General features: G+C 40.6%; 1 protein-coding gene across 5 annotated transcripts in view; it reads right to left on the bottom strand.

Annotated features, from left to right (window-relative positions):
• c10orf67 (chromosome 10 open reading frame 67) overlaps positions 1-11,857 on the bottom strand; it is a 69,640-nt gene extending 57,783 nt beyond the window's left edge. For 2 of the 5 annotated variants that reach the window (XR_001924728.2, XM_002933148.4), the window contains exons 1-5: positions 11,660-11,810; positions 10,532-10,652; positions 9,962-10,105; positions 8,615-8,689; positions 6,030-6,179 (exon numbers count right to left, since the gene is read on the bottom strand). Coding sequence is in view for 4 of the 5 variants with exons in the window: in XM_002933148.4 (XP_002933194.2) it covers positions 6,030-6,179; positions 8,615-8,689; positions 9,962-10,105; positions 10,532-10,652; positions 11,660-11,727 (558 nt within the window). In the remaining variant the exon portion in view is untranslated. Of the gene's footprint in view, positions 1-6,029; positions 6,180-8,614; positions 8,690-9,961; positions 10,106-10,531; positions 10,653-11,659 lie in introns of all 5 variants that reach the window. The other 3 variants (XM_018094779.2, XM_012965642.3, XM_012965643.3) reach the window with 2 other exon arrangements.
• Between the last annotated feature and the right edge of the window lie 11,324 nt (positions 11,858-23,181).

Here is a 23,181-nt window from a genome sequence, read left to right as displayed (position 1 = left end):
AATTACAAGCAATTAACTATTCCATCCCCTGCCGCAATGAGGATGCTCATTAGCAAAATGAACAAAGGGCTAGCCCTGTGTAGCTACAGTCATCTGTTACACTTAATGTTTTGGTTTTGTGATAGTATTCTCCCCGCCATCTGTCCACAGCGGTGGATTTTGACTTACTGAATCCCAGAGCCAAGGTTAAATAAAGATCACTGTTCAATTGTAAGCCCTTCAGAGAACATTCCTTTCACTCAGTGTTTTTATGGTTAATGGCAGTGGACAGCGTTTCTATGACTGCATTGAAAATACTGCTTTATAGATTTATGGAATAATGATGATTTTTCTCTGGTTAAGTGATGTACACACATTCTGAATTAAGGAATAATTAGGGTATGGACGACACAAGCTCTGCAGGATCATTGTCCTTTGGTAGCAAAATGCTTGTTTAATTCTACACAGAAGTGGGATTTAATCTTGTCACTGTTTCCTGATGGGGAGGTTTAGAAATTATATATAGTTTAGTAAAATAACCACAAAAAAATTATATAATGACATTATCATTATTTGAAAATCACCTATTGTTATACAAATACAAGACACTTGATTATCTCTTTGAAGTGGTATTTGCTTTTTTATTTGACGTCTCAATATATTATTATCAGATCTATGATTAAAAGACATTTATATAATTAATAATCATTAGCCACTCACAGGCCTCACACACAAGCACACTCTCCTGAGTTTTATTTATAGTTTTATCTTATTAGAAGGAAGATGCAATAGGCTCCTGCCATGGGGCAAGGTTGAGGTTGAGCAGCCACTTACTGGGGGTGGCCAAAGTCTACCTTTGCTAACAAATTACAAATGGACATTCAGATCTTCTAATGCAGAAAGAGCAGTAGGACTCTCTGCACTATCAATGCTGCCCGCTTGGCCCAATCTTATACCAAATAGGTAAGTGCAGCGTGGCGTGGCGTGGGGGGGGGGCAGCAGCAGCCCCAAAAATGCCCCTGACAATAGAGTGATTTATAAGCACTAGTGCAATTGCAGCCACCCACATTTTCCCACAGTCAGCTGCAGAAAAAATCCCAGTCATTAAATGTACTCTTTTCCCACTTCTGTATAGTGGCACTCAATCCCTCCTACCTCCTCTTCTAAATTGAGCCTCTATTGAACCCTATTGGGGTTGCCCCTCCAAACCAGGCGGTAGTTCCAGGGTTCCCACAACGTCCTGCATCAGTCCTGGCCTTTGATTCAAAATAGGCCCTGGCATTTCAAGTACACAGAGGCCCAAACAGCCCCCCACCAGCCCGATAAATAGTGACTGTCTATGGCATCTTACAGCAGCCCCTCTGGCCTTTGTCAGAATCCAGAGATTGCTAGTCTAGGTCCGGCATGCATCAATTACCACTGCGTAGTTTCACCAAAAGAGTATGTGACGCCAACAGGAAAACAAAAACATTTTCAGCACAACTGTGTCCGATTTGCATCAAAGTGCATGGACTAATTCTTGGTGAGCACAACAATGCTGAAATTCTGAGAAAAAAACACTGCAATTGTGCTCAGAATTGCACTTTGCTCACAGCATTTGCCATTGCAAATGACCCCTAATATGTTCAGCTACATATTCTCCCTAAGGGCCCCTCTGATAGGAGTCTTGTGCAAATGCCCTATACTAGAAAAGGCCCTAGTGAGGCTGAGTCATGGTACAGAATGCACCCAGATGGCAGGAATGATTAAAACATATTCATGTACAATTGCTAATAGTACAGTTTTGGGTGCTTTTGCAGTTTACATTTAGTGGGTAGTTCACCTTTAGGTTAACTTTTAGTATGTTATAGCAGCCTATTCTTAGCAACTTCTCAGTTAATGATATGCCTTCCTTGTCTGCACCTTTCCTTTGAAATGGGGCTCACAGACTCTGTGATGTTACAATTTCACTGTTACTTTTTTATTACTTATGTTTCTATTATGTTTCTTATGTTTCTATTCAGGCCTCCTCCTATTCATCTTTCAGTCTCTCATTCAAACCACTGCCTAGTTGTTATGGTAAACTGGACCCTAGCAACCAAAATACCTGTTAAAATTCCGAGCTGGAGAGCTGCTGAACAAAAAGCTAAATCATTCAAAAACCACAAAAAATTAAAAATGAAGACCTATTGCAAATTGTCACAGTATGTCACTGTCTACTAGAAGTTCATTTAAACGGGGACTACCCTTTTAATTATACTTTTCTAATTTTCAAGATCACTAATACAATTAATTTGAACCAACATCGCCACCTACTGTTCATTTAGGTCAATTGGACACAGACGGTAGAAAATAGTGAGGAAAAGGAAAGTCCTGTGATGTTGCTCAGTAAATGAAGTTAGTGAGCCGAGGAATCATTTGAGATTTCTCTGGTAAGTGCTCAGCAGAGCAAGCTCCTTTGATAAAGCGTCTAACAAGAAAAACATGTTGGGGGGGGGGGAGCTCAGGGACCATGGAGCACTGAGGAACCTCTGTCCTTTTGGTGTGGTTGATGCTGAATACATTTATTATTTTTTTGTTCACCAAAAAAATGTTTCATGTGTGACATGGCCTACTATTTGTATTATTATTATATAAGTTCTTAGCAGAGCAACATCACAAGGCTCTTCTCACTTAATTTTCTGCCAACTGTGTCCCTTTGCCTAAAATGAACAATGAATAAAATTCATTATATTAGCAGTGTCGTAATGCAATGTAACAGTTATAAAATAAGTATATGCATGACCAGTGTTCATTCTGGTTTACACAGGGACAGAATGTGCATACGCTGTACTTTTGGGCATGATCCACAGAAAAAAAAACTCCACACATAACAATTATGGATTTCGAGTTTGTGAATTTACATTTTTTTTTAAAAAAAACTTGAATGTTTGCTTATTTATTTAAAAGTCATATAATCAAATCAAATATTAATTTGCCAAGGACAACTGCTATTGGCTAAGTTTTTAGATGCCAAAGTTTTATATTCAAGTTCTTGGATTTTCGTCACTTAATAAATATCGAACATTCAAGTTTTGATCCATAATTCGAATAGTGGGAGTTTTAGCACAAAAAATGTGAATAGTGGGAGTTCAAACATTGATAAATCACCCCCTAAGAGTAGATATGAACTCCTTCCTAATCCCAGCATCATATTCCCCCCAGGATCAATAACCATGCACAGTTGCAGTAGCTAAAAATACCTAATTATTTCTTGAAGAGCATGTAAAAGCCAAAAATAAAATGTTGCCAAAGAAAATGTAATTCAACTTTCTAAATTAATTCAATAATTCCAGCGGTTGTACAGCTATTTGTAAATATAATTATTAACTTGAAAATGGAACTTTCATATGAAGTGTAAAAATGCAATTATCAGTCAAAGCCATTTCTGACCCAGAAAAAGCACTGTAAAGAGTATCGGAACTGAGCAGCAAGGACTGAGCCAATGGGGTACACTGTTCATCTATAGTTATCAACGCAGAACCCCAAAAAGCTAAACCATTGAGAGTGAGAACTCCGGTGGGTTTGACCAGTCTATTTTCTCCAGGATCACTAACTGATAAGCGCACACACACCAACGACTACACAGCACAATAACTGCATATTAAAAATGGAAAAGGCCATTTCTGGTAGAAAGAACTGCTCTAAGCTTGTACTCTACTGCCCCCTTCTGGTCACCTTTAACATAATCAGTAAATGTGGCCAGTTTGTCACAATCATTAAATTCATTAATATGAAGCCATACTACTTATAATTAGATTAAGATGGTCCTGTAAAAGATGCAGTTCGACCTGCTTTTATTGTGCACAAAGGTAGAACACTGCTGATGTAGCCTACAAACATACTGAAGGGAGGTTATTCAATTTGCAGCATGGTGAAGCTATAAGTGAAATATACCACAACAACTATTACTTTAACACTATATTCTTCTATGGAACTGTGACACTTAGGGAGATCGTGGCTAAAACAGTGGATTTATATATTGCACTCTCTATGATGGGATTGTGAGAAACAGTAGAAAACAGTGTCGAACTATAGTTTACAGAGCTATTGGATAGGGTGGATGTTCATTTTAATTGACTTTGATAACATTTTGGTCTCCTCTTTTTTTATTCTATTCTATTGATCTATTAAATGAATTTTTACTTCTTTGCTTTACAGGTTTTTTTTTAACTCAACAGATATTTAGCTTGTTTATTTTATTTAATTGTGATATATGTGATAGACTGGCCAGTCATCTTTATCCCATTAGGGTTATTGTTGCTGGTGCCGTCAGCTGGTGTGACTGGATGCCCAGTAAATTAAAAAAAAAAGGCATGGGAATTTGATATATTATTTATTAATCGGTATATTCTTTAGAGCTTTAAAGAGATTATACATCATTTACATCAGTCCATGTCTCAATGGAGATTACAATCTAAGGTCCCCTATCACATTCACACTTACTGGGGTCAATATAGAATATGCAAAAAAAAACCTGGTATTTTTAATAAATATATAACATGACAACTATTTTATATCTGTACTAGTACCACTGATCACACAGCTTCATGGTCCTTAGTGCATGTTTCTGTTTCTCTGTCATGTTATTTGGTTGGTCAAACTCTAACGGCAACCACAGCTGATTGGCTAAAACAGAAAGCATGGCCAAGCAATAAGCCAGTTCTATTGGCCACCCCAAAAATGTGCAGGCCGGCACTTTCTCTCACTTCTTTCAGATTTGAGCAATATGAACAGCCTTGTTTTTATATTTAATGGGGCATGGTACGTAAAAAATATTCTGAACGAGTATAAAGATGGACAGGAAAAAAAACAAACTAGGGGAATAGGGAGCTGGCACCCAAACTGAAAGTATATACTTAGGGTTAATAGAAAACATTAGCAATATCTTACCATAGCCATGGTATTACAGCAACAAAACTGCACATCTATTAAAGCCCCAAAACAGAGGTCCCAACCCCTGTAACTTACCAATACAGTATTAACAACTAATTTCTTTAGTGAGGCAGCAAGGAATCAGCAATGGTCTAACTACACAGGCCTAGAACAACCGTTTCTGTATAGTGGGAGAGAGAGAGGCCATTTATTCCCTTCTACTCTCTGAAGTTGCTCAGTTTAATACAGACCAGCACAGACCCTGTGGTTAAGGGAAGAAATAAACAAAGCGCACTTATTTGTTGCTGCTCGGTCAGGTTGTAAAGCCACATTTGTTCAGTGGCAAAGGTAGTAAATCAGCCCCACAAATATATACTGAAATACGTACGTATGTATATACAGGTATGGGATCCGCTATGCAGAAACCCTTTATCCAGAAAGCACAGAACTGGAAGGCCATCTCCCTTAGACCTTATTTTAATTAAATCGTTCAGATATTTTTAGTAGACTTTAGTAGAAGGTATGGAGATCCAAATTATGGAAAGATCCCTTATCTGGAATACCCCAGGTCCCAAGCATTCTGGATAATAGGTCCCGTAGCTATATTTTTCTTATATAACCTAGATCAGTGGTGGGCAAACTGAGGCAAATTAGCAGGAGGGGGTGGTCTTTGGGCTATGGGAGACACGGCGCAGGTGGGGGGTGGGATACGCAGTGCAGGGGAGGCTCGCTCGTTTCATGCACGAGTGAGCCAGTGACAGTCTGCAAAAAATGTGAAAAAATTTGGCTCTCAAAAGAAATTTCAATCGCTGTTTTGATATTTGGCTCAGTTGACTAATAAGTTTGCCCACCACTGACCTAGATAAACAGTTTCAGTTCTAGCACTAACTAACTAAACATTACAGAGGTATAAAGGTTTTTGGCATAGTATAGCATAGTTTGTATAGTATCCCCTTTATGTAATAAAAGTAAAGTAAGTAAGTAACCCATAGCAACCAATAAGATTTTAAACAGATGACCAGCAAATTCTACCTGCTGATTGGTTGCTATGGGTTACTGCTCCTGGGCAAACTTAGAGCCTTTTATTACACAACCCCAGTGGATGGTTAAAGCTCAGATAAAGCAAAAGAGGTAACAAATCACTGCATTAGAAATACCTGCTTCGGGTGATCACTTTGTTCCAGCTCGGAAATCCGTGCCTCCAGTGTCTGAATGACAATATCTTTCTCAAAGAGTTTCTTTTTCAATGTCTGGACCTTAGCAGAAGAGGCAGATCCTGAAAGGGCTGTGCCCCCTGTATAAGAACCCTGCCAACAGAGAGAGAGACAGCACTTAGGGCAAATCTGTGCACTGGGCTGCAGCACCACCTGGCAAAGACATTAGTGTGGAACAAATAACATAGTAAACTTTTTGTGATAACATAGTAAATTTTTGTGATTTATGTAACTGATTTATGTACTGATTAAAAAGGTGCACTAATAACGTACATACCCTGTAGCAAAACCTAAAGGTGACCATGCATAGGCTGATGAAAGCTGCCGACCAAGTTGGCCTATGTATGGGGCCTTCAGACAGACCAGCCTCACCAATATCTGACTGAAAATCATCCAGATGTCTATGGCTAGGTTTAATTATCAAATCACTCTGCCTCTTTAAGCGCTCCTCACCCAGATGGGATTTTTAAATCTGCCTGATTTCTGGGCACATACTGTTTGGCTCGTCTGAATTCCTCATACACGATTTTGCCCGACTGACAAAAATCAGGCTGAATTGCCTGGGTCTATATTACTACTTGTTCACAGCCCTGATTCATATGTATGTTTTCTGAACATATTCATCAAATAGCTGTACACAAACTAAGCCTGAAATATAATTAAATGCATTTTAAATGCCGCCACCAACATCTGCCATAGGCTCTGATTTAGGACTTAAAACTGCTTAAGACAAGGAATTGCATGTTGGCCACCAGGTTTTTGCCTGCCAAGAGCTATGTGGCAGTCAAATGCCCACTGGGGCTTAAGACTCCATTGTGTCTGCATGAAAGGGCACTTCTCCAACCTTTGTTGGGGAGTCCAGCACAGGAATGGAAAAGGGCCTTTTCATGCAGACACAGCTGTGTTGAAAAATCAGAAGTGCTTGAGTTCACATGGCTACGGCCTAAGAGTTGTGTTACGGTCTACTGATACTAGAGCTGGAGGAGCCACCTTATTAGCACTTATAGTCACAAGCTAATTTTATTAATGCATCTGAAGAGGTTGCGGCAGTATTTAGCAATAATTATAACATATCTATTTACCTCTACTTTGTATCCTCCGTTTGGGCTAAGTCCTGACTGTATTTCAGGAGACAGTTACTGTATATTTGGTGTCAGATAAACGCTTCTAATTATAAAACAGCTATAGATTGGGGAGCATCCTATGATAGTATACAAGCTCCCCCTAGTTGACAAACAAACCAAAGTACTAACACAGCAACTATATTGCTAATTGGCAAAAAAGCCAGAGCATAATAAATAATACTGAAAGGGTCTTCATGCAGGAGTCAGATTTTGACTGACAGTTAGGTCAGCTACATTGGTGTATTAAAGCTAAACGTCTTTCAAAATGACCAACTCTGATGTAGAAGATCAAGCTATGAGACAAATACTGCCAGAGTAAGGATGCTGTGAGGAAATTGGAGTAGCCATGCAGGCTCCATGGACAGATAGTGCCTAGGTTGGTATGAAATTTGGACCCCATGGCTACAATGCAGCAGCACTAACCACTGAGCCACCGTACCACTAACAAAAAACACATCTGCCCATTAATGATAAAGGGCATCCCCCACTTAAATAACCGGGAAGGGATGTTTGGTGCTCACAATAAGCTGTACTCTTATACGTTACAGGAACAGCGGATACCTATTGATCAAATAGCAGCTGTGGGGATGTTGCCGAGCACAGGACCAAGGAACATGCATTTTGAATGAGTGAGACCTACACCGAGTAATGTCATACACGCAGAGCTTTAAGCAGCAACACGGATAGTATTTCACTGTAAATAAGACCATAGATTCACTTCTTCCTACTTAAACCACAATGCAACACTTTTAATCACAGCTAACAGATGGCTATTCTTCTACCCATTGCTTTCCATTGACTTGTATGTATTTATAATGCCAGCTGTGGGTGTAACTATAGAGGAAGCAGGCCCTACTGCCGGGGGGTGGAAAGTATAGAAATGGTTTCCATAAATGTTTATTAAAAATATATATTTGATTTCAAACTGTTTTAAGCCCAAGTTTCAGTTTGCTGTGAAATCATACAGGAAAGAACCAAGGTGCTTTTCAAGAACACTGGATTGTCACTGCAGTGACTCCTATAGGCTGCTTATAAAAGATTCATGAAACGTTAGTCCTTGGATGTGACCACATGGCTTACTTCCCAAGAGTTACAAAAAGGGGCTTATTTATTAACATTTAAGAATAGGGCCTTATTTATTAACATTTAAGAATAGGGCCTTATTTATTAACATTTAAGACAAACATCACTGGTGACATTGCCTGTAGCAACCAATTAGATCTTTGCTTTTGTTCTCTAACATGTAGGTGACCGTTCAAAATATAATTGCTGATTGTTTGCTATGAGCAAAATCACCAGTGACATTTTTCTGCAATGTTAATAAATACTCCCCAAAATGTACCGGAAAAGATCCAGCCAATCTCATTCAGTCAAGTGGTTGGAAAATTGGATGAAAAAACTCACCTCATAATTTGCCTTTATTACAGCAAGGCTATTGATCAGTTGCTGCTGGTAGCTCTTCCTCAGCGTGGAGACCTTCTGCAAAGCAATTTGTATAGTGGTTAAAGGGCAAATAAATATCAAAAGAAACAATCTCCATACACAAAGATTGTTATTGTTAACTTCTAGCACTGATGTCCAACTTGTAGTCTTCAAATTCTTGCTTTCATTGTTCTATTGGCTGCAAAAATCCCAAGCACTGACTGGTTGCTATAGGTAGCTGCCCAGGTGTAAATGTGTCCACTGTTTATAACTGAGCCCCAGTGTGTCTTAAAAGGGTTTTGTACTTGTAAATTAACTTTTAGTGCAATGTAGACATTGATATTTTAAGACAATTTGCAATTGGTTTTCATTTTTTATGGTTTTCAGTTTCTGTTCAGCAGCTCTCTGGTTAGTCTCTCAATCAGTTATCTGGTTGCTAGAGACTTGTTAATCTTAGCAACTAGGTATTGGTTTGAATAAGAGCCTGGTATATGAAAAGGAGAGGGCCTGAATAGAAAGTTATGGAATAAAAAGTAATAATAATAAAATGGTAAGCTCATAGGGCAATGGTTTTTTGCCTCCCAGCAGTGACCCCCAACTGACAGCTGGAAAGATGTAGAAGAAGGCAGATAACACAAAAACTATAAAAAGCGAAGACCAATTGCAAAGTTGCTAGGAATAAGACATACATTCTAAAAGTTTACTTAAAAGTGAAGTGTTGTACATTATGTTCTGGGCTTCTGTACCAGCCCAAGGCCCCCACAGCCCTTTAGCAGGGAAGATCTGTGCCCCCAAAGATGCCCCAGTAGCCCCCCCCATCTTCTTTCTTGCTGATTCCCTGCACACGCTCTGTGCTGCTGTCACTTACCTGAGCATAGGTACCCACTCATAATATACTGTATATATAGAATATAAACGTCACAATATAAGGCTAATTAGTAAATAATACAGATTAGTAGTACATGGTAGCTCTAAACCAGTGCAATTAGCGAGAGAAATTAATAATCAGCCCTGTAGCATCACCCCCTATGACAGACAAACCTCATTTTCTGCCTGATAATTTGCTTCTCAGCAGCTGCTCAGAGTACACTAAGCACGTGAGTGTCACTTCCCAAGATGGGAAGCTCCTGTAACAGGTATGAAGATCATTGCTGCTTATGAGATGCTGAACATTTAGGCTGGTATATAAAATATGGCATTTCTAGCCATATTTATTTTTAGGGTTTAAAGGAAACCCCTATGATCACAAACACAATTCCTTATGGTTTCAAAGCCACATTTGTCAGTAACGGCTGAAAGAAAAAAAAAATCATGCAGGAAAGCACGTACCTTTTTGTAAACCTCCTCCAGATCCTGTACGGTACAGGTCATCTGCTCATACAGCTTCACGGCTTGCTCCTCAATCTTCTGCTTGTATTCTGCTTGCAGGAGATTTTTTTGGTAAACAATATCTTTCTTCAGGTCATCCACAGACTTACATGGAAAAAGATTATTATTATTTTTATTATTATCCCTCCTTACTTTCATAGGCATTTTGTAATACATTGTCTGGGTTCAGATGGTGAGAGGAGCAGGGAATTATCTGGGCTTGGTTATGCACCTTACACACAAGGTAGAATGGACCTTGCCTTATGTGTTATGCCCGAGAGCAAAGGCAGGCATACCATGGTTGGACAGGGGTGTCCGGGGTCCACCGGGGCTTGACGCACCAGTCAAGAGGTCAAACCCCCTCCTTCCTCCTTGTTGCCGCGATGGGGGGAAGATGTGCCTGCGCCCACACTTGGCACAGGAATCAGACTGGTTTGGTGGGAGCTGTGGGGCCCACCAGGTTTCTTCACAGTGCCCCGCCAGCCCAGTCCACCCTGGGAATTATCATGATAATTACACAGCAAATCTCACCTTCACAAGAGATTGCATTACACCGGTCACTTCCTTTAGTTCCAGAACTTCGCTTACATCTGTTTGGGTTGCATGGTCCGTTCCAAAGAAGCCCACTCGCAGCTGGTCTGAAATCGAAGGCCTGGAGATACATGGGATTGTCATTTGTTTGCCTTTTGCTGCTACATCTCAGCCTGTCCAACTAGCGTGGCTATGTACTATAAGAGGAGGAAGTGGCAAAATAGACAAATTGAACTTCCACCACTGAGTTTACACAGTATTTGTTTAAAGGAACACTAATATAAGAACATACACTGTCAGTGCATTTATAGCAAATGCTGGTATCATTGGGAATGCTTCCTGCTCTGGTACAGTGACTGAGTGACTGGCACTGGGACTGTTGCATTATAAAAGAGAAGCTTGGGCAGCATTCAGGCTCAGTGGTTAGAAAAGCTGCTTGCAGTGCTGGGGTGCCTATTGGTACATAGGGTTGCCATGTTTTCGGGCTGCCTATACCAGCCGGGCAGGGGGCGCTCCTGTGAGGGGCAGCCTGTGGCATAAATGTGTGGCCCCCAAGGATTAAACCAGAAAAGATTTAGAAAGTCCATCTGAGCTAGGAGGGGAGAATGGGGCAGGCTGGGGCAAATCGGAGGAGGACCCAGGGTGAAAGGATTAGCAATTACAAATATTCCGGTACATTGCTGGTTAATTTGTAAAACCAGCCCCAGCCTTGGCTGATATTTTACCAGCTGGGCCCTAAAATCTCCAGCAAAACCAAGATCCAGTATCCAGAAGGTTGCCGGCTTATGGGACTGCATTTCCCAGTTGGTGCATTCACAATGCCATATCTGATTTGGAGCTGGCTTTGCACATGCCCAGTGTCGGTGACATTTGGAAGTACCTGAGGCGGGATGAGTTGTCGTTGCCCAAAAAAGCCCAAAAAAGCCCCCAGCCCTACTTTGGATTTGAAAGGCAGGTACAGCAAATGGGGCAGTTTGACCCCCACCCCAGTAGGCAGGAATCTGAAGAATACAATCTATTACAACTTGAACTTGCAATTCTCAAGGAAGCAATATGATAGTTGTAGTTCAGTAACTGCTACAGCCCTACAGGCACTATAGGGATCAGACTCCCAAGTTTGCTCTGTACCTCAGAAGCATCTCTATGGTAAAGCATTCCTCCGAATCCTCTCCCGCCGAATTCCCTCTGGGTTCCATGCTCCCTGGCAATTCTCTGCCACTGGGTATTCAGCGTCAGCGTCGCCATAACAACAAGCAGGCGGAAAGGTGGCAAGTTCTAACTTCCGTTTCTCGTATAACCATTGTCTTTCAGGACCATGTTTCAGCGCCTGCAAAAAGTACAGTGACTCCTGATAATCGCTAGGTGGCGCTGTGCGTTAATCTATAGCATACTTTACTATGGTGTGTTTAAGGCAAAGCGCCACCTAGGGGCAGTCAGGAAAGTATAACAAAAATCGCCCGACGTTCATTCTTTATATTGGGAATCTTACCTTAACATTGGGCCGAATTTACCATGCCCCTAGGTTATGCCATATCAGCAGGTTACAACACAGTAGGGTGGCTATTGGAAGCTAACTACCAGGGGTACTTACAGGAAGGGGCTTGCAAGTTAGTGGGTAGATCATTGGCTGAGTTTTGGCATAAATGTGGTTTGGTTGTGGTAGATCAGGGGGTATGACTGAGTGTGTGACTTGTTAGCAGGGCCACCACCCAGGGGTACATGTAATTAGTGGGCTAATAATTGAACTTATGGCAACCCTGTTTGTGGGGTAACCTTTCTGGTCATCCCCACTATTTTTCTGCAGCCCAGTGAATTGTTCTGTTCCTACCAAACTCTGTTAAGCAATCCTTATTCCTATACATCCTGCTCTGTTTATATCTACAGTGGCTTGCAAAAGTATTCGGCCCTATTCCTATTAGACATATATAATGGAAGGTAAAGGGATCAATTAAACTATACGGCCATTCAAACTTGCATGTGAATATCTAATCATCTGTGTTATTGCAGACACATGGACCTAGTTAGACTGATATTTATAATTGTTCTGGAATACAGTATACAGTATCCAGACAACACATATTTCCCCATATTTATATGTATGCTGTTACAGGAAAAACAGGTTTTGTGTGTGAGACACTGGTTATGTGTAAGCGATGTGGCATTGTTTCACTGTGTGTAGCAATATTGCTGGGCAACTGATTATAATCAGGTTATGTAACAGGTATGGGCTGACTGGCTGTCAATACAGTGCCCTGTTTAATTACAGGGTATAGGAAAAAATAAGAGCACAGCAAAAGCATGGGAGATATAATTATGTTTGCAAGTATTCTGTTTGGCAAAATGAAGCTTAGGGTGTTTCTCAGTGTCAGGCTTCTCGGTACAGATTTATTATATGTGTATTGCCCTGTGCTGTGTTGCAGTGTGTGACATAATTTTGCACATATCAATAAAATTTTTTATCCTTGCACTTGTATACAAGGGGTTAAACACTTTGGTGCTCCTCTCCTTGTCCAGAAATGATATCTGCATGATATATAGGGTGCAATTGATAGGCTAAAATAATTCTTCCTTGCAAATTGTCAACTTATGGTCTGGGTTCTGACTCTTATATATACAGGTATGGGATGCCTTTTCTGGAAACCCATTATCCAGAAAGCTCTGATTACAGGAAGGCCATCTCCCATACACTATTTTCTTTTTCTCTGTAATAAAAATTGATATTTTTCATGATTTAAGGATTTATACCAGAAATATTTTTTATTTCATGGACAAAACTTCAACTGATTTGGAAAGCCTCATGTCTACCGAACGTGCCAGTACCTGATATGTATAGTTTTATGAAGATTTCTGACTTCTATAGATCAAAAAATACAAGCAGTAAATTACAAAAATGTTCAAAGCATTACAGCAGAATACTTTAGTTTCCAAAGCCAAAAATCCTGGAACATTAGGTTTGCTCCAGGAAACCATATGTGTTTTAAAAGTACACATTCTGCCGAATCCGAAATCGATAACCATGTCTTGCAACTTCTAAGTACCAAACAGCAATGCTTTCCTTAATTTAGCAGTTTCTATAAAAAATTATGAAAATTCTAAAAAAATCACCTCAAAGTTTCCACTTTCAAGCATCATATCTCCCACATAACATAAACATGAAAGCCAAGGGTCCATGGAACAGTTTGGTGCCCATTGTGCATAGGATTACTAAAGTATCTGGAATTTAGAGACCCCAAAAGGAACTTAGTACATACAAGTTGCCCCTGAGATCTCTTTAGCTACTGGAAATTCAACACATTTACTGCAAATGTGGGGTAAAAACACAAAAACATACATTGACCCCCCCAAAACCATATATTTTTGGAAAGTACACATTCGGGTGAATTTAAAATGGGCACCCATGTCTTTCTACTCCAGTCGCAATGCAGTTGTGATGAAAAACCTGAAAATCTTTTCAAACCTTCCACTTTCAAGCATCTTATCTCCCACATAAAATTAGGTACCAAGAAAACACATCCTAAATATGAAAGCCAAAGGTCCACTGAACAGTCTGATGCCCATTGTGCATAGGATCACCGATGTATCTGGCATTTAGAGACCCCAAAAGAAGTGAGTGCATACAAAGTGCATACGCTGCAATATAAACTCCCAGCACGTGTATTATGTGCCATAAAACCCCCTAACAGTACGGAGAACCTAGAAAACCATATATTTTCGGAAAGTACACATTCTGACAAAACAAAAATAGGTTAATACATCTTTCTACTGCAAACTACCAAACAACAAAGCTATGCTAAACATAACGGTTTTTATAAAATTTCTGCAAATCGTCACAAAGCTTGCATTTTACCCCCTTATGTACCCACACATTTTGTAACATATCAACATAAAACATTCTAAATCTAACAGACAGGGGTCTACTGAACAGTTTGATGCCCAGCATGCATAGATTTACCAAACTATGTGGGGTACAGAGACACCCAGATGAAAATAGTTCGGCTTTAAAAGCCGCTCCTCCGCTCCCAAGCCCGGAAGTACTGCAGGATGTAGAATCCACGTTCTGTGGCACTTAAGGGTTAAATGATTTTAAGTAAACAAAGTATGGTGATCCAAATTACAGAAAAATCTCTTATCCAGGAAAACCTCAGGTCCCAAGAATTCTGGATATGCAGTACTATACACACACTAGGTACTGTACTTGTTGCTTTGTTAGCTTTGCACAACACCACACAATGGCTAACACATTAAACCTCAGGGTATAGAGGAATGCTAAAACATAATAAACACCTTTATTTATTGATATAACAATATATACACACAGTGGCATCACCCATGGATATAATTATTGCACGTGGTTCTAGTCTGACATACACTGCTCCATGCAAGTATCAAAAAACAAAAGCATAAGATAATATTAAAACCAGTGTTGCCAAAACATTTGCTAGGAGCTTGGCATGTTCAGCCATCCTGAACATCCTTACATTGCTAGACTGCTTCATAAGACCTAGGTAATACCTGGAAATGTTTGGCATCGGATTAAGACATGGTTGGGTGTGCTTAGCATATTGTAAAATGCCACTGAGCTTCTCATTGTATATTCTGAGGGGTTGTTCACCTTTAAAGGTCTTGTTACCTTAGCAACCAGGCAGTCGTTTAAAAAAGAGACTGTAGTATGACTAGGGGCTGAATAGAAAGATAAGTAATAAAAAGTAACAATAATTATAAAATTGTAAGATTACAGAGCAATAGTTGTTTGGCTACAGGTGTGAGTGACCTCCATTTGAAAGCTGACAACATGTAGAAAGGGAAGGCAAATAATACAAATGTTATAAAAATAAATAATGAAGACCTATTGCAAAGTTGCTTGAAACAGGACATTCTATAGTATACTAAAAGTAAACCACCCCTTTACCTGGATCCTGATAAAACTGACCCTACTGTGTTTTTTTTTATGACAGAATCCTTAGATTGTACAGACAGCAACAAGAGGTCGTCTGCACTCACCCATTCCAATATATTCTGTGCATTAAGCTACCAAGCAATGCCCTCCCCTTTAAGCAAAACAGGGATTGTTTGTCCATATACTGCAATATACTTCAAGCTAGCAAACTACATCAAAGTCATTCCCGGTCTGGCCAGTCCTACACTCACTTTCATCTGATTCATTAACAATTCTACTGCTTCATTATACATTGGAAGGGTGGGAGCTACAACATGGAGCTGGCCACTGCGTCTGTATAAACTATAGCAAAAAAAGTTGTGCTCACCACTAAATTTAAACTATTAGGCAGTGGAGCAATGAGGCTGTGACCACAAAATTCATATAGACAGAAACAACAACTAGAAAGGGAAGTTTGAGAACAAACTTCATGTTGGGTTGAAAAACGTGAAGTCATGAAATGAAATCTGATCTGTTGTTGACTCCGCCCACTTTTTCTAACCTTGGACCCACAGTTATATAGTAAAAACCACTGTGAAAAGTTTGGGGACCCTGGTTTTAATAGTGTCTGAATGGCAGCAATTTAAATTTCCCCACTGCAGTTACCCAGTGACTAACTCTGCAAAGTTTAGGGACCCAAGGATTAATAGTGAAAGAACGGCAGCAGTTTAAATTTAAACCAATAAAAGTCAATAGGTAAATTGTGATTGGTGGTTGGTGAGTGTGCCCACTTTTTCTAACCTTGAGTCGAAGTCACCCAGTGACATTGGGCACCCTGGCATAAATAGTGTGAGAATGACAGCATTCTAAATTTAAACCAATAAAATTCAATGGATGAAATCTGATTGGCTGTTAGTGGCCCAACCCACTTTTCCTATTTTTGAACTGCAGTCCCCCAGTAACCAACTTTGCAAAGTTTGAGGACTCAGGCATAAACATTGTGAGACTGACAGCATTTTAGACTTTACCATTGAAAGTAAATAGGTGAAATGTTATTGGCTGCAAATACCCAGTGACTAACTTTGCAAAGTGTAACAACCCTGGAATTAATACTTAAATAATGGCATCTGTTTAAATATAAACCAATGAAATTTAATGGAAATGGATTGGCTGTTGGTGGCTCCGCCCATTTGTTCTAACCCTGAATACGTAGTCAGCCAGTGACTGACTGGGCAAAGTTTTGGAACCCTGACATAAATAGTGTGAGAAAGACAGCATGTTAAATTTAAACCAAAAAAAATTCAATAGGTGAAGTCGGATTGGCTGTTGGTGGCTCCACCCACTTTTTAAAACCTAAAAATGCAGTCCCCTAGTGACCCTGGTGTTAATACTGGTGTTCATAATAGCAGCAGGTTGCATTTCCATTTCCATTCCCACCCACTTTTCTAAACTTGGAACACAGTCACTGTGCAAAGTTTGGGGACCCTGACATTAAACATGTGAGAATGGCAGCAGTTAAAATTTCCCCACTGAAAACAATGAAAGAAATGTGATTGGCTTTTGGCGACCACGCCCACTTTTTTAACCTTGAGTACGAAGTCACCCAGTGACTGACTGTGCAAAGTTTGGGGACCCTGGTGTTAATACTGTGAGAATGGAAGCAAGTTGAATTTCCCCATTGAAAGTCAATAGATAAATCTAATTGGCTGTTGGTGGCTCCGCCCACTTTTTCTAACCTTGAACCGCAGTTACCTGGTGCCTGACTCTGCAAAGTTTGGGGACCCCGGTGTTTTTAATGTGAGACTGGCAGCAGGTTGGATTTCTGCCAAGTCAATAGGTAAAATCTGATTGGCTGTTCACAGCTCCGCCCACTTTTGGGAATCCAACAATCATCATATTTTCATTCAGGCTGACCCCATGACTGTGTGATTCAAGTTTGGGGAGTGCAGCCTCAAAGCTGTAAGATTGGCAGCAGTTTCAATTTCCCCATTAAAGTCAATAGGTGAAATTTGATTGGCTGTTGTTGGCCCCTCCCACTTTGGGGTCATCCAACAAATGTCGCTGTTTTATTTGGGGTGACCCCATGATTATGTTATTCAAGTTTTGGGGGTGTAGCTTCAAAGCTGTAAGAGTTGCAGCAGTTTGAAAATCTTCCCTGTCAAAGTCAATGGGAAAATTGGGGGGTTCGGAGGAGGCGCCACAGAAAGACGGGGGGGCGGGATCGCTTAGAAAAGCACAAGCAACCTGCTCCACTATAGGGCGAAGAAGTGTGGAGAGTTTGGGTGTTGTACCCCTAAAACTGTAGGAGGAGTAGCGTTTAGATAATGGGGGGCGCTAAGAATAATAAGAAGAAGCGGAAGAATAAGCCAAAGTGGAAGAACAGTCTGTGGGGTTTCAACCCAACATAATAAACAAAGAGTTGGGAAAATAAAATGGGATGTAATTCTGTGTAATACACATATTCCACTCAAGTACTGAATTTTAGTTGAGGTTTAGGTTCTATAAAATAATGAAATAGTGTAGGAAAAGTGTTACTCATAAACTGATAGAGAGATAAAGACAGACAGACAGAGTGGGAGACTGATAGACAGACAGACATAAATAGACATAAACAGACACAGACAAACATAGATAGACATATACAGACAGACACAGATTGAAAGACGTATAAAAACTGAGGGCCAGATCCCTTGGGCCGTACGGTGGCTCAGTGCATAGCACTGCACGTATGGAGCGTATGGAGTCTCTATGTCCTCCCCGTGCGGGCAGTGGGTTGCGCCCCCACAGCACAAAGACATAAGTTGCCAGTTACAGTTCCCGGGAGTTGGCCGCTCCCAAGTTTTTTATGTGCAGTTTAAGGGTAGTTATGTCACATATTAAAGCCTTAAAGGGGAAGGAAAGGCAAAGTCACTTGGGGGTGCCAAAATGTTAAGCACCCCCAAGTGACTTTAACCGCTTACCTTGTACCCCGGGCTGGTGCCCCTGTTCGGAGAAAATAGCACCAGCCCGGGGTACCTGGAGCGCAGCACTTCCTCCTTCCGCCTTCCACTTCCTAAACTGCCGGTGGCCGGGCATGCACAGTAGAGCGAAAAAGCCGACTTAAATGTTTAAGTTCGGCTTTTCACTCTACTGCGCATGCGCGCGCAGCGAAGCCGGAAGGAGGAAGCGCCGGCAGCTACCCCGGGCTGGTGCTGTTTTCTCCTGACAGCGGCACCAGCCCGGGGTAAAAGGTAGGCGGTTAAAGTCACTTGGGGGTGCCTAACATTTTGGCACCCCCAAGTGACTTTACCTTTCTTTTTCCTTTAAGTCATTAGATCCATTGCACTTTACCTATTGATCCAATTCATCTATGGTGGAGGCCATTATTGCTTCTCTCCATCTTTCTTTGTCTCATTTGGACAAAACAAAATACTTATGTAAGGATGTTGTTTATTGATTTTATTTCTGCTTTTAACACTGTTATTTAAGAGAGTAATTTGTAAGCACTGTAACACTCCCCCTATATATATTTAAAGTTCATTTTAAAAATGACCACAATGTGGGTTATTGGAGAGAGAGTTTAGATAGTTGATGGCTGGCCAGCCAATATCAATGGGGAAAAGTGATTTCACACACACACTAAAGCAGAGCCATTTTCTGAGCCAGCCTCACTCTCACACACAGAGCATCATGTGACCAGGCTGGGGCTCAGAGAAGATACAAGGGAACACGTTTTAGGCTGCAGCAACTGCCAGAAAGATGGCCAGTATTATCATGAGAGAGACCCAGAATCAGCACAAGCTGAGATCTTAAACACCATTATGGCGACCTGGGGCACTTGTACTTGCCCTGTTTGAGGGGGAAATTCTGGGGGGCAAGTGCCTCCCTTGTCCCTTACTGTGAATGCCAATGCTGCTGGCAGTAAGAAACCATAAGAAATAAACAAAGAGTTGGGAAAATATCAGAGGACATTATAGGCATATATCATCCCTGAGATTGTGGAAAAGCCTCTTTCCCTATGCTGTGAGACTTATTAATACATAGCTGTTTCATATAATTAAAAAAAATGGGATGTAATTCTGTGTAATACACATATTTCACTCAGGTACTGTATTTCAGTCGAGGTTCAGGTTGTATAAAATAATGTAATAGGGTAGCAAATGTGTTACTCATAAACTGATAGCGGAAGAAGAAGAAGAAAAAGCGGAAGAATAAGCTGAAGTCGAAGAACAGTCTGTGGTTTTTTTTTAACCCAACACAAGAGCCCCTCTGCACCCATTATCAATAAATATAGGTCATTAAGATATACTGTGCATTAATCTACCAAGCAATGCCCTCCCCTTTAAGCAAAACAGGGATTGTTTGTCCATGTATTGCAATATATTCAAGCTGGCCAACTACATCAAAGTCATCCCTGGTCCTTAGATGGTAAGCTCCACTACCCAGGGACTGATGTGAATGATGAACTCCCTCTGTAAAGTGTCTACCATGGGAGACACAACATATAACTTAGCTCAGTGATCCCCAACCAGTGGCTCGTGAGCAACATGTTGCTCTCCAACCCCTTGGATGTTGCTCCCAGTGGCCTCAAAGCAGGTGCTTATTTTTTCATTCTTGATTTGTAGGTTGTATAAAAACCAGATATACTGCCAAACAGAACATCCTGTAGGCTTCCAGTTCATATAGGGGCTGCCAAATAGGCAATAACAGTCCTTATTTGGCACCCCAGGAACTTGTTTCATGCTTGTGTTGCTCTACAACTCGTTTTACATTTCAATGTGGCTCACGGGTAAAAAAGGTTGGGGACCCCTGACTTAGCTTATATGTAGTGATAAGCAAAATTTTTCACCAGGCATGGATTCGCAGCAAATTTCCACCTTTCACCATTGGTTGATTTTTTCTGTTAAATGGGCACAAAAATTCACTGCAGAAAAAAATTGTTGCGTGACAAAAAAAAGTATAAAAAAAAAAATTTTTTCTTAGTTTTGCAAATTTTTTCACAGTTTTGCAAATTTTTCGGCAAAGCAAAACAGGACAGATTCACTCATCACTAGTTATATGAATTAAACACATTGTTTGGGAACCCCACTAGGGCCCCTCTGTAATGGAGCAAACTTTATACAGTCATCATTTTCCATCATTTTAATAGATCCAAATCACACCTTTTTCCATAGAAATATATGTTGTCCCAGGAAAACTATACTGCCTTGGGAGTCTGTTGCTTCTAATGCTGCAGTTTGTTTCCCAGCATGGTTAATAGTCACTGTTTATTTCTCCCATGGATAGGCTGAAGGAAGTGCTAAATAGTAATTACAGTTCAGCATTCAGGCCTGATCTACTAATTCCAGGGAATCCAGCAAATATCTGTGCATTTTATGGATTACAAAAGACCTTTTTATGATGAAAACTCCAAATTCTGATTCATAAATAGAAACCTTCCTAGCCATGACATTTCACATTGAGCAAAAGGACACATTGCAACGTCTGAAGTGGGATTATGTCAGCTCGAGAGTATTCTGTGACTAGTCACCCACAGCAGCTGTCACCCTAGTGGCTACGTTACAGCCCTCTCAGTGTTTCACATAGTCTGTAGAGCACGTAATGGACTTCTGTGGGCTGCTCTGTGTTCATGACATAGTTTAAGGATTGTGAACACAGATGTAAATAGAAGATAACATCAATTATTGCAATAGAGTACATTTCCACTAAATGGTATACAGTATATGAACAGTATTTATCCATATCTAACTACAGTATCTATCTGTCTCTCTGTACCTATCTATCTATCTATCTATCTATCTATCTATCTATCTATCTATCTATCAATATCTATCTGCCATACCTTTCTGTCTATCATATCTTTCTATCTGTTGTATTTCTGTATTTTATCTTTCTGTCTATTTGTCATATGTTTATGTCTGACATACTATCTTATCTATCTATCTATCTATCTATCTATCTATCTATCGTATCCAAGGCCAGAACTAGGGGTAGGCAGAAGAGGCACCTGTCCAGAGTGCATCAGTCACCTTGTCACTTGTCATTTCGCAGGGTGCCCAGTTGGCTTGGTCTGCCCCTCTTTCTATCTATCTATCATCTGTCAATCTTATCTATAGTATCTATCTCTCTGTCTATCTTATTGTATCTACCTTATCTATCATATTTATTGTATCTATCATATCTGTTTGTCTCTCTATCTGTCTGTCTAATCTGAGCAGGGCAGCAACCAGGGGATTATGGGGGGAATATATTGGTGGCAGCATTAATCACTTGCAGGGCCCTAAAAGGTATTCATAGACTGGGTCTTCTTTAGCTGGGGTACATCAGGCTTTACATGGCTTAATAATAATAGCAGGAAAGGCTGTTCAACTCATGGCTCTTCAGTTGATGTTAACGTACAACTCCCAGCACACTGATGTCACAAGCGCTCCTGAACAGCCTGGGATTTGGCCAGTGGAAGTAAAACAGCTGGGTGGTGCCACAAGGTTTTTGGGGACATTTGTATCTGACCAAAATGTTTCTATTAGAAGTAATAGCTATTTTAAAGGTGCGTAATACATTGGTAAATTAAGTGCTGCCATTAGCACACTAACCTGTCAACCTGCTGGTATATTTTTTGGTTGCATTTTGGTTATGCCCCGTTATATCCATGACCATACCTCCAGCTCTGTCTAGCACTCCTGCTACCCCAGGTAAAAACTAAGTAAGCTTTATCAAAAAGGTCTATGTAAATACAGCCATAAGCACTCACAGAAACGCTGCACTGACTTCTCTGAAAAAAGATTTCTTGGGTCTGTAATTCCTGTGCCACAGACACGCAGCTTTCTGCTCTCTCCTGCTCCCCCCTCCCTCAAGAATGCTAAGAACTCACTCCCCCCCCTTAGGAATGTGGATCTGAGCCAATCAGCAGGAATTCGACTCATAGGGGCTGATTTACTAACCCACGAATCCGAATCCGAAAAATTCCGATTGGAAAACGAACATTTTGCGACTTTTTCGTCGCCGTTCCGACTTTTCGTAAATTGTCGCGACTTTTTCGTAACCATTACGACTTACGCGAAAAGTCGCGACTTTTTCGTAGCCATTACAATTTGCTCGTATCTTGTTGCGACTTTTTCATATTGAGCGCTCGTAAGCGGCGGGCGAAACTTTCAGACTTAGCATCATTTTGGAAGCCTCCCATAGGACTCAATGGCATTCTGCAGCTCCAACCTGGCCCAAGAAAAGTCACCATACTGAAGCTTGAATGAATCCAAAACTTTCGTACTCGGTGCGAAAGCTGTGAAAAAGTTGCGACATTTTGCGAAACAGTCGTAATGGCTATGAAAAAGTCGCGACAATTTCCGAAAAAATCGCAAAATACCAATACGCATTCGGACGCCTTCGGACCATTCGTGGATTAGTAAATCAGCCCCATAGTCTAACTAACTGAGCATGTACTCTTGGTCTCGGTGCAGGAGTGAGGCATTATGGGAACTTTCTTTACACAGCACAGCGTTTTTTCTTCCTGTTTGGCTTCAGATCTTCTGAACAGGTGAAATATGGGGAGACTTAAATGAACAGTAACACCAAAAAATGAAAGAGCTTTTAAGTAATAAAAATATAATGCACTGTTGCCCTGCACTGGTAAAACTGGTGTGTTTGCTACAGTAACACTACTATAATTTATATAAAAAGCTGCTGTGTAGCCATGTGGGCAGCCATTCAAGCTGGAAAAAAGGAGAAAAGGCACAGGTTACATAGCAGATAACAGATAAGTTCTGTAGAATACAATAGTGTATCTGTTATCTGCTAT

The sequence above is a fragment of the Xenopus tropicalis genome, chromosome 6 (genome assembly GCF_000004195.4).
Source record: "Xenopus tropicalis strain Nigerian chromosome 6, UCB_Xtro_10.0, whole genome shotgun sequence".
NCBI classification, from domain to species: Eukaryota; Metazoa; Chordata; class Amphibia; order Anura; family Pipidae; genus Xenopus; species Xenopus tropicalis.
Note: the sequence above shows the minus strand (reverse complement) of the source record. Positions and strands in the feature narration are given on the sequence as shown.